Below are 15036 nucleotides of genomic sequence, written 5' to 3'. Positions count from 1 at the left end.
GTTACCGAGGCGCTTCCATAAGGGTTCTTCTTAAAGATCAAATACGAAAATAAATGTGAAATATTTTATAAATTGCACAGTATTTTACAAATATAAGGTATTCTTTTATACCAAGCAGAAATCTAATGTAGGGGTGCCTGGGTGGCTCAGTTAGTTAAGCATCCAACTCTTGGTTTCAGCTCAGGTCATGATCTCATGGTTCATGAGTTCAAGCCTGTCAGCATGGAGTCTGCTTGGGATTCTCTCTCTCTCCCTCTCTCTCTGCCCCTCTCTGACTCATGCTCTCTCTCTTTCTCTCTCAAAATAAAGAAATAAGTTTAAAAAAATAAAAAATAAAAAAAATCTTTAATTAAAAAACAAAAGAAATCTAATGCATCCCTTAACATAATGACAAACATTGTCATTAATGCTTGTTGGTGATGAGAACTTAAAAACCTGAATCAGGCACAGATTTGTCAAGGACCCATGCCTTGCTCTGGGTGGGTGGTTGTACTGGATGCTTGCATTCTCTTTATTAGAAATCAAAAGAGGACTCTCTAAACTCTATTGACCATGGATAATTTGTTATTTCGCCATGTTCTCTACTGTGATTTTGCTTAAAGAAAAAACTAAACTTTCCTGTTTTTAATTGCTAGAAATTCCTTTTCCAGCAACTGGAAGTTTAGGAACCTTCTATTGGCAAGATAGGAGACTCATTTCAAATCACAAAACTGGTAAGCAGATAAATCAGCATTAATCCCCATCCTCATCCTTCTAGGCTCTTTCCCTCGCAATACATTCACTGCCCTTGGGATTATGTGTAAAATGCATCTCTGATGTTATCCATAGCACATTCATAAGGTTACACCATTCCTTATTCAGAAAGAGGAGCATAAGACTTGAACAAAGTGCCCCTTTGCTGTTTCTCTTTGCTTGTTGTTCTTTTAGTAAATAGATCAATACACCTAAAGTAACTCCATTTATTTTTGAGAAATTTCTTCTGAGCTAACCATTCACATTTTAACACTGAATTCTTACTTAACAAAAATATAATGCATATTCAAAATCATCAATCTTTTCTCCTATTTTGTTGACTTTGATAAAGAACATTTTAAAAAGTGCTTCTGTAAATGTTTTCTCATTATTTGTAATAATCATACTGAAGTACTAACTGTTGTTGAACACATTTAGAAGATTAAACCATTCAATAAACTTAAAAAGGAAAACCAAATGGTTTGATGGTTTGCGACTATCAATACATGAGTGTTGCAAGGAGATATTTAATAGGTCTCTGGCCTTAGGTGATATTGCTCTGCATTTCCTCTCACATTTCCATTTCCTCTTAATGTTTCCAGTTCAACCAGCCTCACATGTAGCAGCAATAATCACAATTTAGAGGGATGTTAGCTCCCAGACCCAAAGGACTATTTTACCTTCTGCTCACTGGGAATAAGTGTGCCTGAGGCTAGAAAAAGTCATTTGAAAGACCAAACTGCTTTCTCTTTTCATATGCAAAAGAAGAAATGACGAAATGTAAATTATAGACAATTGCCCTGAGATGCAAAATTCTTCCCAGAAAACCAAAAAGTTTTTCTATCAAATTCTTCTTTTAAAACACTTTTATTTTCTATCTTTAATAAAACTGCTTCTAAAGCTGAAAATAGATTAACAAACAGCATCTCCTAGGGTGATCCATCTGGTAACCCCCCCATTCTCCAGTCTGTGTTTGACTGGAAAAGTCCCTCAGCCTATGGGATAGCAGAGAGGCCCCAGTCTTCTGAGATTCCAATAAATTGTCGCCTTGGGCTAAACTGCACACATCAAGAAAACAAACGACAAGCAGTCATTACCAAAGTCAACGAGCTTAACTCCTCCTTCTGTTGTCAGAAGAATGTTATTCCCCTTGACGTCACGGTGGATGATTCGGTTATTGTGCAAATGTTGAAGGCCCTGCATGGCATCCCACCACGACCAAACAACAGGAAAGAGAAAGGGTAAATTTGAATGGTTATTTAAGACAATTTTTACCCTACTATTAAAAATCCAATCAAAGTCCACATTTGGCTACACCTCCTTGCTGTTATGCACCTTGTATATTATAGGGCCATTTCCACTTGTTAATATGCAATGGTGATCCCGATAGATTACAAATTGCCCCCTCTGACGTCATCCCCAGCTTGATGGACATTCTTACCAAGAGGGCCCCATATAAGATGTATGAGATCATTGCTTCATCCAACCGCTGGCCGCACCTGAGTAGACCTTTGACAAGCTCGGTGACTGAGCCCCCATTACACAACTGCAAGAGGGAGTGCCGAGGAGAGAGAGACAGCAGAGCACATACAAAAGAAAAAGAAAAAGACGTTAAGAAGAAAAGCTCACTAATTATTGACCTGATGTAGTAAATTTACAGATCACAAAACTCCAGGTCAGAATAATTAAACTTCAGATTTAGATTATACAAAGTACATGTCTAAAAAGTTGATTGTCGGGGCACCTGGGTGGCGCAGTCGGTTAAGCGTCCGACTTCAGCCAGGTCACGATCTCGCGGTCTGGGAGTTCGAGCCCCGCGTCGGGCTCTGGGCTGATGGCTCAGAGCCTGGAGCCTGTTTCCGGTTCTGTGTCTCCCTCTCTCTCTGCCCCTCCCCCGTTCATGCTCTGTCTCTCTCTGTCCCAAAAATAGATAAACGTTGAAAAAAAAATTAAAAAAAAAAAAAAGTTGATTGTCAAGTGAAATATAAAAGCACAAGTTACTTAGACATTTGAAAGAGAAGGCATATGAGTAATCATGGTGACTTATTGGATACTTTTAATTTTACATGAATATTGCCGATTTAAAAAAACATAAAAACACATGCATTTTAAAGATAAGAAAAGATGGGAAGAGGTAAAGATGGATGCCGTTGCTACTGGGAGGAAATAAATCTCAATTCAAACCTTCCTGTCTCCAGGGCTAGCACTGCAGGCATCAGAAGCCCAACCAAGCAGCTCTTTCCAGAGTTGCCATTGCATGTCAAATTTATGGAATGGAGTTGCCGCATATGTGCATTTAACCTTCTCTCGTATTCAACCCTGGGTGTTCAGCAACTTTATGCCTTTCTTTTTTTTTTTCTGTAATTAAAAATACTGTAAAAGTAAATCTTGCATATTTGCTCTTTGTTATGTATTATATATTACTGAGATTTGTTTGAGAGCACATGAACCAGGCATACTATACTTTCATGGAAATGTAAGGGTTTTCAAGGATAATTTTTACTAACTGTAGAGGTCAATATGCAGGTTTGGGCTTGCTACGTGCCGTCTTAAATCAAAGGTTCTTAACTGGTGTGAGCAGGACATGGAAATACCTTGAAATTGTAGGTATGCATTTGTATATGCATCTTGCATTTTTTCTCTGAGAAAATTCAGAGCTTTCTTCAGATTCTCAGAGCAATCCTTTCTCTTATAAAGGTTAAGACCCCACTTTAGACCTAAGTTTCCTCTGGGCACTTTGTCTAAATTTTGGGAAAGGTTTAACTAGTGAACATTGGGGGGGAACAGGGGTCCCCTGGGTTGTGGCTGCTTGAGCCAAATGGCTTTAGGTAAACAAGGAAATAAATGGGCACAGATTGGCACCTCTCCTAAAAGAAGACAACTCTTAATCTAACCAAAGATGTAAAAGATCTGTATGCTGAAAACTATAGAAAGCTTACGAAGGAAATTGAAGAAGATATAAAGAAATGGAAAAACATTCCGTGCTCATGCATTGGAAGAATAAATATTGTCAAAATGTCAATACTACCCAAAGCTCTCTACACATTCAATGCAATCCCAATCAAAATTGCACCAGCATTCTTCACGAAGCTAGAACAAGCAATCCTAAAATTCATATGGAACCACAAAAGGCCCTGAATAGCCAAAGTAATTTTGAAGAAGACCAAAGCAGGAGGCATCACAATCCCAGACTTGAGCCTCTACTACAAAGCTGTCATCATCAAGACAGCATGGTATTGGCACAAAAACAGACACCCAGACCAATGGAATAGAATAGAAACCCCAGAACTAGACCCACAAACGTATGGCCAACTAATATTTGACAAAGCAGGAAAGAATATCCAATGGAAAAAAGACAGTCTCTTTAACAAATGATGCTGGGAGAACTGGACAGCAACATGCAGAAGATTGAAACTAGACCACTTTCTCACACCATTCACAAAAATAAACTCAAAATGGATAAAGGACCTGAATGTGAGACAGGAAACCATCAAAACCCTAGAGGAGAAAGCAGGAAAAGACCTCTCTGACCTCAGCTGCAGCAATTTCTTACTTGACACATCCCCAAAGGCAAGGGAATTAAAAGCAAAAATGAACTATTGGGACCTCATGAAGATAAAAAGCTTCTGCACAGCAAAGGAAACAATCAACAAAACTAAAAGGCAACCAACAGAATGGGAAAAGATATTTTCAAATGACATATCAGACAAAGGGCTAGTATCCAAAATCTATAAAGAGCTCACCAAACTCCATACCTGAAAAACAAAGAATCCAGTGAAGAAATGGGCAGAAAACATGAATAGACACTTCTTTAAAGAAGACATCAGATGGCCAACAGTCACATGAAAAGATGCTCAACGTCGTTCCTCATCAGGGAAATACAAATCAAAACCACACTCAGGTATCACCTCACGCCAGTCAGAATGGCCAAAATGAACAAATCAGGAGACTATAGATACTGGAGAGGATGTGGAGAAATGGGAACCCTCTTACACTGTTGGTGGGAATGCAAACTGGTGCAGCCGCTCTGGAAAACAGTGTGGAGGTTCCTCAAAAAATTAAAAATAGACCTACCCTATGAACCAGCAGTAGCATTGCTAGGAATTTACCCAAGGGATACAGGAGTACTGATGCATAGGGGCACTTGTACCCCAATGTTTATAGCAGCACTCTCAACAATAGCCAAATTGTGGAAAGAGCCTAAATGTCCATCAACTGATGAATGGATAAAGAAATTGTGGTTTATGTACACAATGGAGTACTATGTGGCAATGAGAAAGAATGAAATATGGCCCTTTGTAGCAACGTGGATGGAACTGGAGAGTGTGATGCTAAGTGAAATAAGCCATACAGAGAAAGACAGATACCATATGTTTTCACTCTTATGTGGATCCTGAGAAACTTAACAGAAACCCATGGGGGAGGGGAAGGGAAAAAAAAAAAAGAGGTTAGAGTGGGCGAGAGCCAAAGCATAAGAGACTCTTAAAAACTGAGAGCAAGCTGAGGGTTGATGGGGGGTGGGAGGGAGAGGGGGGCAGGTGATGGGTATTGAAGAGGGCATCTTTTGGGATGAGCACTGGGTGTTGTATGGAAACCAATTTGACAATAAATTTCATATATTAAAAAAGAAAAAAGAAGACAACTCTTTATCAAGATAATAATACGTGAGGATCTATTTTACTCTAATTATGAATATCTGCAATGTTTTAATAAAGGGTGAGTAGATGTTTTTATTTTATGTGTGTATCATTCCCTGCTACATATATGGCACATACCTTGCATACACATTAACAATCAAAATTACCTGGAACTGAATCTGCCCATTTTTTACCATTTAAATTGCTCATAAGCAACAGTATGACTAAAAATCTAATACAGAATTAGCAGTCTTTAAAATTACAACAAACTTACTATCAGGAATGATTTAGGAGGCACCCTGAAAACAGTGAAATGCACTGAAGGTGACAAAAGTCCCATCAGTTTGCAACTGAAGTTCCCTTGGAATCTACTCTCTACCAATGTCAGGTGTAACTTGTCATTCAACACCGATCACTCCGATGGCCCTAACGTTGAGTAACAGGGTAATAATGGTTTCCAAAGGATTCCTCATTCTTTTGATTCTATGTTTTGTGTGACCCTGAAAGGGCAAATAACATTCAATATTCAACCTAATATCCTTTTGGGCAATGAATGCATTTTTAGTACCATGATTTGTATAATAGTCTTAAAAGCTCAGCTTTCTTTCACCAGACAAAAATAATTTTCTAGAACTTCATAAACTAGATTCTACATTTCAAGGAACAAATACTGGAGAACTGACCACAGAATCAAATGGTGATCATGGAACAACATAGGACGTGACATAAGGGAAGTTCTCAAGAAAAAGAAAAGCCCTTCTAAAGTTGGTGGCATAGAGCTTAGAGAGCTTGAGAGAACAAGGTTAGAGTGACACTGCTTCCTCTTGAGGGGTTAAATAAGGAAACAACTGTAATAAAACTTTAATTTCTCATGACCCTCTTTCACTCTTTAAATCTTTCAATCTATAAAGCTTCATGACAACAAAGAAGTGTCCATGTTGAGCAGAAATGGCAGCAGGGCAAGGTGAGGCTGACCAAGGCTGGGATTTTGATAGTTCCCTACAGCCCACTCATGACTTGCAGAAGATTCAGAACTTTATGTTCCATTTGGAGACAGGGACAAGACTAGAGGCTGAATGAGAAGGACAAAAAAAAGTGAGGACCTCATAATAGGAAGGAGTATCAGGGACCAAGGACATGGAGAGATACCAAAGCCAGACGGTATGGGGACTTAGGGTTCACCACACAATTCAAGGCCCCTGTCCTCAATGTTATAGCTTTATCTGAGCATCTCCTGTACCCAGATCCAGGTGCCACCCAGGGAGAAGGGAAGAGGAAGAAGAAAAGAAGAGGCTCTAAAAAATTTAAGTCCTTACCCAAATGATTAAGCTTTGACCCAGACTGTGAAAATGGGATATAAATAGAATCTGCCCCTTTCCAAAGAAGTCACTCCGTTGGACTAAGTTTAACAGAATGAATTAAAATCAGTTGTCTTCTCTAGGCAGGCTGGGGGCTCAAGAACAAAGTTGAGTTCAGTTATTGAAAAGAAATTTACCTCTTTGTTCTAAATAGTTTGTGACTGTTCAGCTTATGACCCATTACTCATTCATGAATACAATATAGTCCCTGCCCTCAAAGAGGTCACCACCAGTAATGGACACATGAGTAATAAGGGTATGGCATGTGGAAGCAAGGGTGTGCTTAAGGGAGTGTGGTGGCACAAAAAGGGAATGGTGGCGTCTCCTGAGATAGAGTGAGGAGGAGACAGTCAGGGAAATCTCAGAGGATGTAACATTTACAATGACTTTAAAGGAACAAATGAGTTTACAGCAGGTGGACAAGAAAGGGAAGGGCATCTATCATCTATCATCTAAATACTGAGCTACTATTAGAACAAAGGGTGCCAGAATCCTAGGGCAGGGAGATGGGGAAGGAAGGTGGGGAGCAGGAAATGACAGGTGTGCCCTGCTAAGGAGTATGGGCTTTATTACTATACACACATGTATTACAACACCATAATAGATCATTAGATAGGAATGGTAAGCTATGGGAAGTTTTAGGCAAGAGGTCTCTGTTCAGATTCGTATTCTACAAAGACCAGGGCAGCAGACTGGAGAGCAGACAGAATAGGAAGACATCAGAAACTGGACACCTGCTAGGAGGTGTTGAAGCAATCAAGAAAGGCAAGGTCAAAAAGCAAAAGTCATGAGGATGAAGATTCAGGGACAGATACAGGAGGCTTTTAGGAGATAGAATCTGCTGTAATTTCTGACCAACTGGATGTAGAAAGTAAAGAAGAGAGCCTAGGGATCTTGTGAGACTAAGGAAAACAGCAATAAAGTTCTTTGATCCTCTAAAGCCAAAGTAGTAATAGGAGTACAAGGTACTATAACCCCTTCATCAGAGCCTCCCCTCAGCCTGGCCCCTGTCTCAGGGAGGCACATGCTTTGTTGAATTGCAAGTGCACTATTAAAATTCTACTGAGAGAAAATTTAAATTAAATGCTGGGTGATGATCCAAGCTAACTCAACCCTGGAATTTTTCCCCGAAACCTCATTTTAGTATCTCCTGCCCTACTTTAACAGTGGCCACTTTTGCAACAGAAGCCTATTCAGCGATATTTTATATAGGTAGCCAACTTACAAACTGTCTTCATAGCTCTAGAACCTATGAAGAGATTAAGAGCAGCCATTTTGTCAGCAGGATCAGAACTGAGCTGTGGATTTAAAAACAACAAAAGGATCTTACTGGGTAGGTGCCTTTTGTTCACTAAATGTCAGAGTTTAAGAGCTGTGTGACTTCCTGTGCTTCACAAAAACATACAATTAAACTGTTCAGGGCCCCTTAAGAGGAAGCTGTCCTGTGAAATTGAAAAGCTCCCCAGCAAAGTTTTAAAGGGCAACCTGTGGGTTACAGAAAAAGGACTGTGGGTACCTGGTACAAAAAAGGAAAGCAGGTACACACTGACAATTGTCCTACCAGTACAAATGTTCAGTGAAATGAATATTTTAAAAGCATGACAAGGAATTACATTTACCTGCATTAAATAAATAATCCCCTTAGAACTGTAAGAAGGCAACCGTGCCTCCCGCCCCACCCCTGAATGTTGGCACCTGCAGCCCTTCATTCCCACCCACTCTGCCAGCCATCAGATTCAAACACAGAGGTGTGTCACCATCCCTGCTTTCCTCCCTATGCCCTCAGCATTCAGGAAATGTGGCAGCTGGATGCATCTAGAATTTAATGAGCATTTTGCTGCAAACCAAGAAAAATAGAAAAATCATTTATGTACCACATCTATTTTCCAAAACACCGTTGAATATTGATTCAATCACAGTATGTGCACTTGCTAAGATGGCCATAATTTCAAGCAATAAAATGTTCCTTGCTCAATAAGCCATCAACTTTCCTCCATGTTATTAAAGAATGGTCCATGCAGTACAATCAACAGGCCTCTATTCTAGTCAAAGCTCCAACTTGCAAGTAGATTCTGTACTGGCATGTTGATTTGACTTAGTCAGATTGCAGAATTCAGAGGAATTTCTCTTTGGTGCCCTTTTGTTCAGTGGATTTTATCTTTCAGGTGTGTTAGGCTCTACAGAGGGCATAAAGCAAAAGATAAGAATTGTCAAAACTACTGAATAAGATGCCTCAGGAAGCACCCTGTTGGACACCGTCCATCTCTCAGTAAGTCCAGAACAACATACTTTTCCTCCACACTGTTGGGGCAGACTGTGTTTATTTTGCTGACACCAGCTGAAGCCAATGGCTTGCACCAAGAAGAATGAACACTGTGTCACTTGCAACTCTAGAGTTCCAGTCAGAGTGGAGAGATGCTCCCACTCTGAGAGGCAGGTGGGCCACAAGACTCCCTACTTCCATCTTGTCTCTCTCCAGGGTGGACAGGGTCACTGTCACACTTCAAACTCTCCCTTGCTTTCTCTGAGCACAGACAGTACATGTACATAGGATGCAAATTCCTCTCCACTCCCAGGGTTCCTATACCTTCCTTCTGACGCCCAGCACTCCAGTGACTCTCATTCTAGAACCCCACCAGAGGCTGCTGTCTGAAGCAGTGCTTGCTAACCATCTCTGGTCAACCCAAAGTACCAGTCCTAGGTTCCAACCCATCAGAGCCCTGTTGCAACCCTGGTTCGTTCACATGATAAACTTGATTCATGCCACAATATCAGTGGGTGAGAACGGTTTTAAAGTATAACACTTGCAATGAAATTCAGGCCTATCCAGGACTTTCTAGGGCCTTAAATAGAAGCAAAAACTGGACACAGGTGTCTCCCTCCCCACCCCCACTCCAACCTGGCTTAGTTATTGAACTTATACACAAATCTCTGATGAAATAAAACAATTTTTTAAAAAGCTGATTATTTTATCCGGTTTTATAAATATTTTACTTTATAGCCTCATTTATGTGCACTAAACTCCAAACCATTTCTTTTAAGTTTAACACATGATTCATATTGAAATTAACAGTTTCTATCTGCTGAACATTTTATGCTAAAAGGGAAAAAGAGAAAATATAGTTTATGCCTTAGCACATACTAGGTATTTTTTCTGGATACCATGCTTTTCTTTTTTTTTTTTAATTTTTTTTTTAACGTTTATTCACTTTTGAGAGAGAGAGACAGAGGGTGAGCAGGGGAGGTTACAGAGAGAGAGAGACACAGAATCTGAAGCAGACTCCAGGCTCTGAGCTGTCAGCACAGAGCCCGACATGGGGCTTGAACCCATGAACTGCAGATTCATGACCTGAGCCCAATCAGATGCTTAACCAACTGAGCCACCCAGGCGCCCCGACCATGCTTTTCTTAAAGGTCTAAATTCTTATTATATTTCATTTAGGTGAGAGATAATAGCAGTTACGGAGTTTTAAATTTTAATATTCATTTCGACGAAAACTTATTCACAAATTTTCCAAAATGTTATTATGTGTGTTTTCTCTCCACACCTAATATAATAGGTGTCTGTCATGAAAGAGACCTTTGGTTTACTTTCTGCTAACAATTAGTAATGAATTTCAGCAATGACATTTTTATTTGCTTTTGTTTTCAGAGCTGTGATGATTTAAGGGGGCTATTAATAACATTTTTCTATCCTCTCGAATTGCTCTATAGAGTAGCTTCTCACTGGTCCTTTCATCTCATTCAGCAAGGAAAGAGCAAAAGTAACATAAATTTAATCTCAATATACATAATAAGAACAATATTAAACAGATCATAAGTTTATTGTGTGAGTCTCCTAAAGCTTGCCTTGAAAAACTGCAGATAAAGCAAAATAATCAGGGTGCTATGTAGATCATCATGGTCTTCCTGCTGTGTGTGTGTGTGTGTGTGTGTGTGTGTCCAGAAACTGTTTTGCTCCCAGCCAGAGAAGCCAAGTCTATGTTCCCAGGACTGGCAGACAGTGCCACAGGCAGCAGCAACACATGACGGGAGACAAGTTCTCAAGTGTGGTTCTCCCTCCAGTTCTGCCGTGTCACTCCTTCCTGGGCCTCTGCTCTTCAACTGAATACCAAGGGACTGACCTAAAGAAAGGTCAAGGCCAGTTCTAGAAGCCTAGGAGTCCCTTTTTCTATAAGCACATTATAGGCACTGGACACACCTAACCACCCAGCAGCCTGACACAGATGGCCCATTCATGGATAAAAAAGTATGGTTCCCCATACTACCAACTTTGGCATGGGCCAAAACAACTTGCAAAAAGCATAAATGTCAGCATATTGTATTGCTGATGTATGAATAATTCAGTATCACGGGGCAACTTCATTACCTGTCTGTGGTCACCCTGAAAAAGCAAGCACCTGCCAGGGGAGCATTTGCATGAGGCTTAGTTCATAGTTCTGGGCTCCTTCTCATCTTTCAAGGCCATGCCCAGCCCTTTCTGGCTGCCGTGGCCATGCCTGAGGGGCTGATGTTCAATATCCTCATCAGGAAGAGCATTTATTCTCCAGGTGGCCCCAGGCCTGAAAAGCCTACCTGCCTGCCTGGTCACATCAAGGGGTGGCCTCTTTTAAAGTCCTGGAAAATTCCTGGAAATTCCAGTTCCCATGTCTGAACATACAGCCTTTTTCAGTCAGGGGTGAAAATGAACTGAAACTAAGATTTCTTGGTCACTGTACTTCCATTATTAAATTGCAATGAGATTTAAGACATGGAGATCTTAGAGAGCTGAAGAAGAATATAATCAGATACCCTAGAAACAATACTTTCCATGTTCTAAGAAAAACAGCATTTTAAAAATTAATGTTGGGGCGCCTGGGTGGCTCAGTTGGTTAAGCGGCCGACTTTGGCTGAGGTCATGATTTCGCAGTCCGTGAGTTCGAGCCCCGCGTTGGGCTCTGTGCTGACAGCTCAGAGCCTGGAGCCTGTTTCAGATTCTGTGTCTCCCTCTCTCTGACCCTCCCCTGTTCATGCTCTGTCTCCCTCTGTCTCAAAAATAAATAAATGTTAAAAAAAATTTTTTTTTTAAAAAATTAATGTTATTCTAGAGCTCACTGTCCGGATAAAATATGTTTTCAGGGAAGGGGTAGGGAATAATAAAATCCAAAAGATGATACTATGAGAACGTGATATATGACAACCGGCCAACTAAATAGACAAAGATGATCTTTGAAAACCAAAGCCCCTTACATAGTCATATTCTGAGGAAGGCAATTGATATGACAGAAATGTACAAAGTGGTGTCCCTGCAGATTACCCCATTTGAATATAACAAATGAATTCTCCATACACAGTTGCCATGGCAGCCAGTATATATTGTTCTATGCCCAGGCCCTCTCACAGCCAGGCAAAAGATTCGGACAAGAGGGTAGATGATGAATTGAGGCCTGACCTCTTCTTGCTTGGTGCTTCTCTCTTAAGCTTTCACATGTGTGCACGTGCTCCTGGACTGCATATGGGAGCTCAGGCACGGGGCATCTGCTGGTTCAGAGGGGCAGAATCCAGAACAAATCAGGCTGGGCCTAGTGAGCATGAGGCAACAGACCTGTCCTAATTTACTAACTTTATATATTATCATTATTACACCTTAGCCATTTTAGTCTCATGAGGAATGGAATGGTAGGTAATTGACTCCTTTACACCCAGATACACACATTCACTACCATTAATAAGGAAGAAAAAAGGCAGGATCACAGTGGATACAGTGGTGCTCCTTTCAGATTTCTTCTTCAGAGGGAATGCTGCCAGGAACACTGGCTACTCCCAGTTCCCAACAGCACCACTCACTAGGAATTTCCCCTGGCTACAGGGAACTGCTTCCCCTAAGGTCACACCCCCTTCAGGGTGGCACACAGCTGTGACTGGCTGATGCAGAGGTACAACCCAGGACAGCTCTACAAAAGCATCCATGCTCTCTAACTCCTAGAGAATTGGCAGAGACCTCTGTTGCAACTGCACTGCTATTCCAGGTCTCCCTCACCCAGTCTTGCCCTCCTCACTTCCTTCCAGGTCTAGCTCCTGCAAGAACTCTCCAGTAAACCTGCCACACATGACGCTCAGTCTGTTTTGAGGGAACCTGATCTAAGATGAAGATTAATGAATATGAAAGGACTAATCCAAACTTGATGAGTCCAATAAACCTTGGGTTAGCAATTTTTGAAAATCAGTTGCAATCAATTGGAACGTGTTTTCTACGAAATGTTCCCAGTTTAAGGAAGAAAATAACCTTTTCTAGCTGCACTCCTATATTCACTCGGTAGGAGAAGAAAAGATTGTTAACATGAAGCAGAGAAACATGAACATTTTCAGCACACAGCCTACCTATAAGAACTCTGGAGGAGAACGCCACATCTGGTAAGGTACTTATGACACACAGGAGGGACCAACTCCTCACATGTGTATCTTACACTATTTAAGCAACATTGCATCTGCTTGTCTCTGGTGCTCTGTTTAAATGGATGGTTACCCAACGGGAGCCTCTTACCTCCAGGACCAGCCACAGCTGTCCTCCCACACAGTGATCCGGTTTGTAAAACATCCCATAAAACTTTACAACGTTGGGATGATTAGGAAGAAACCGCAAAATGTTGTATTCCGCCTCAATCTCTTCATCCATATCCTGCACAGGGTAAAAAATACATGCCAGATTAAGTCTAATGTGTCAGGGTGGGCACAGGCATGATATCACTTAATAAAGCATATTGTATATTTTTAATGTCATCATTACTGTATCTTGAAAATACTTAACAATGGACATTCAGATCCCAATTAAAACATTCTAATTATTACAACAATAAAATGTCTTTATTATATCTTTTCTTCTTCAATAATACTACTATAAATATCTATTTTTATTTTTAAATGTCTGAATTTTCAAAGCAGTTAAGGAGAAGTAGCTTGAAGGGACCCAACCCAGGATAGAACACCTATAACCTCACTGTGCAAGACAGCTTCCAGTATTATAACCTCGGTGTTCAGTGCTCTGGAAGAAGATGCCAGGCTAAGATGAATGAATACCACAAATCTAGACCTTTGTAGCTTACAAGGAGACTAGCCTCTGTAGAAAGGAGTGAAATACATTACTCTTTCCAAGAAAATAACTACTGATGAACTCAGAGGGTCAAAACTAAAACAACAGTAAAATGGACAAGAAACAGAAATTCAAGGAGATTTTTAACTCCAAATGGAGTCCCTTCATGCAGATGAGCTGACAAATCATGACTCATTCTGAGATTTCATGCCAGGTTTCATGAAAATCATCCCTAGAACCAGGAAAAGAAGCCGAATGCTCAATGTGCATAAAACACTATATTGTGGTTGCAATTTACTACCATTACTTACACTGATTGGATCCAAAATTTTTACTGCAGCCAGGCTCCCATCTCTCTTGTTAGTTACCTTGTAGACCTTGCCATAGGTGCCTTTACCTATGGTCTCTATAATTTCCCAGATATCAGTGGGATCTGGAAGTGATTCAAGTCCAAGCATCATGGGGTTGTAATGAAACAATCCATACAGATGTTTCCTGATGGGGAGAAAAAAAGTTATGTGCTATTGCACTTCTTAACTAGCAATCTTAAGGTATTTTTTTCTTTTTATTTTCCCCTTTTATTTTAAGTAGATTTTTTTTAAAAAAAAACAAAAGGTATTTGAAGCTTTCTTAAGTAATGGTGGTAGAAGGTGGAGGAGTGGGCAACATGATTCTAAAAGAGGAGATTCTATAAGCACTACAAGAAGAAGCAAGAGGGCCAAAGAGGACAACTGGTCACGACTGGACAGTTCTCATTTTAGGCTACCTCTAGGGGAAGTGTCTGAAAGCTAAAGGACTAAGATCTTTGTGCTCAGGTTCTATAACTACGACCAGACCTCATTGTTGATGGTCACTGGACACCAGTGTGGAAAACTGGTGCACTGGAACCTCCATGTGCAAAGTGTAGGCTGCTAGGAAGGAGGATCTGGTGCCCCTACCAGGCATCAGTCAAAGTCCAGCATTGCTGCCCAGGTCTTGGGTCCTGCAAGGATTAGCCAAGCTCAGACTCCACCCATACAGCAATAGTCCTGTGTGGGAATCACACTGAGTAGTTAACCAGGAGCTGCAAACTCACTTTGCCTATTTAGTAAGAACACAGCCCTATGGAGTTAAGTACCAACAGCTTGACAGGCAAATAAAGTCCCCAAGACTGATCCTCTTTAAGTTCGGTTGCTCCTTGATGAAGGGTCCCAAACCTGTCTGCTTCTAATCCCAGCAGAGGGGCCAGACTCCAACAGCA

General features: G+C 40.7%; 1 protein-coding gene across 2 annotated transcripts in view; it reads right to left on the bottom strand.

Moving 5' to 3' along the window:
- Positions 1–14290, bottom strand: part of MYO3B (myosin IIIB) — a 388605-nt gene extending 374315 nt beyond the window's left edge. For both annotated transcript variants that reach the window (XM_032594437.1, XM_032594436.1), the window contains exons 1-4: positions 14108–14290; positions 13251–13385; positions 2174–2278; positions 1830–1929 (exon numbers count right to left, since the gene is read on the bottom strand). In XM_032594437.1, the coding sequence (XP_032450328.1) occupies positions 1830–1929; positions 2174–2278; positions 13251–13385; positions 14108–14257 (490 nt within the window). In that variant the 5' untranslated portion in view covers positions 14258–14290. The remainder of the gene's footprint in view (positions 1–1829; positions 1930–2173; positions 2279–13250; positions 13386–14107) is intronic.
- Between the last annotated feature and the right edge of the window lie 746 nt (positions 14291–15036).

Source organism: Lynx canadensis, chromosome C1 (assembly GCF_007474595.2).
Source record: "Lynx canadensis isolate LIC74 chromosome C1, mLynCan4.pri.v2, whole genome shotgun sequence".
Taxonomy (NCBI): Eukaryota; Metazoa; Chordata; class Mammalia; order Carnivora; family Felidae; genus Lynx; species Lynx canadensis.
Note: the sequence above shows the minus strand (reverse complement) of the source record. Positions and strands in the feature narration are given on the sequence as shown.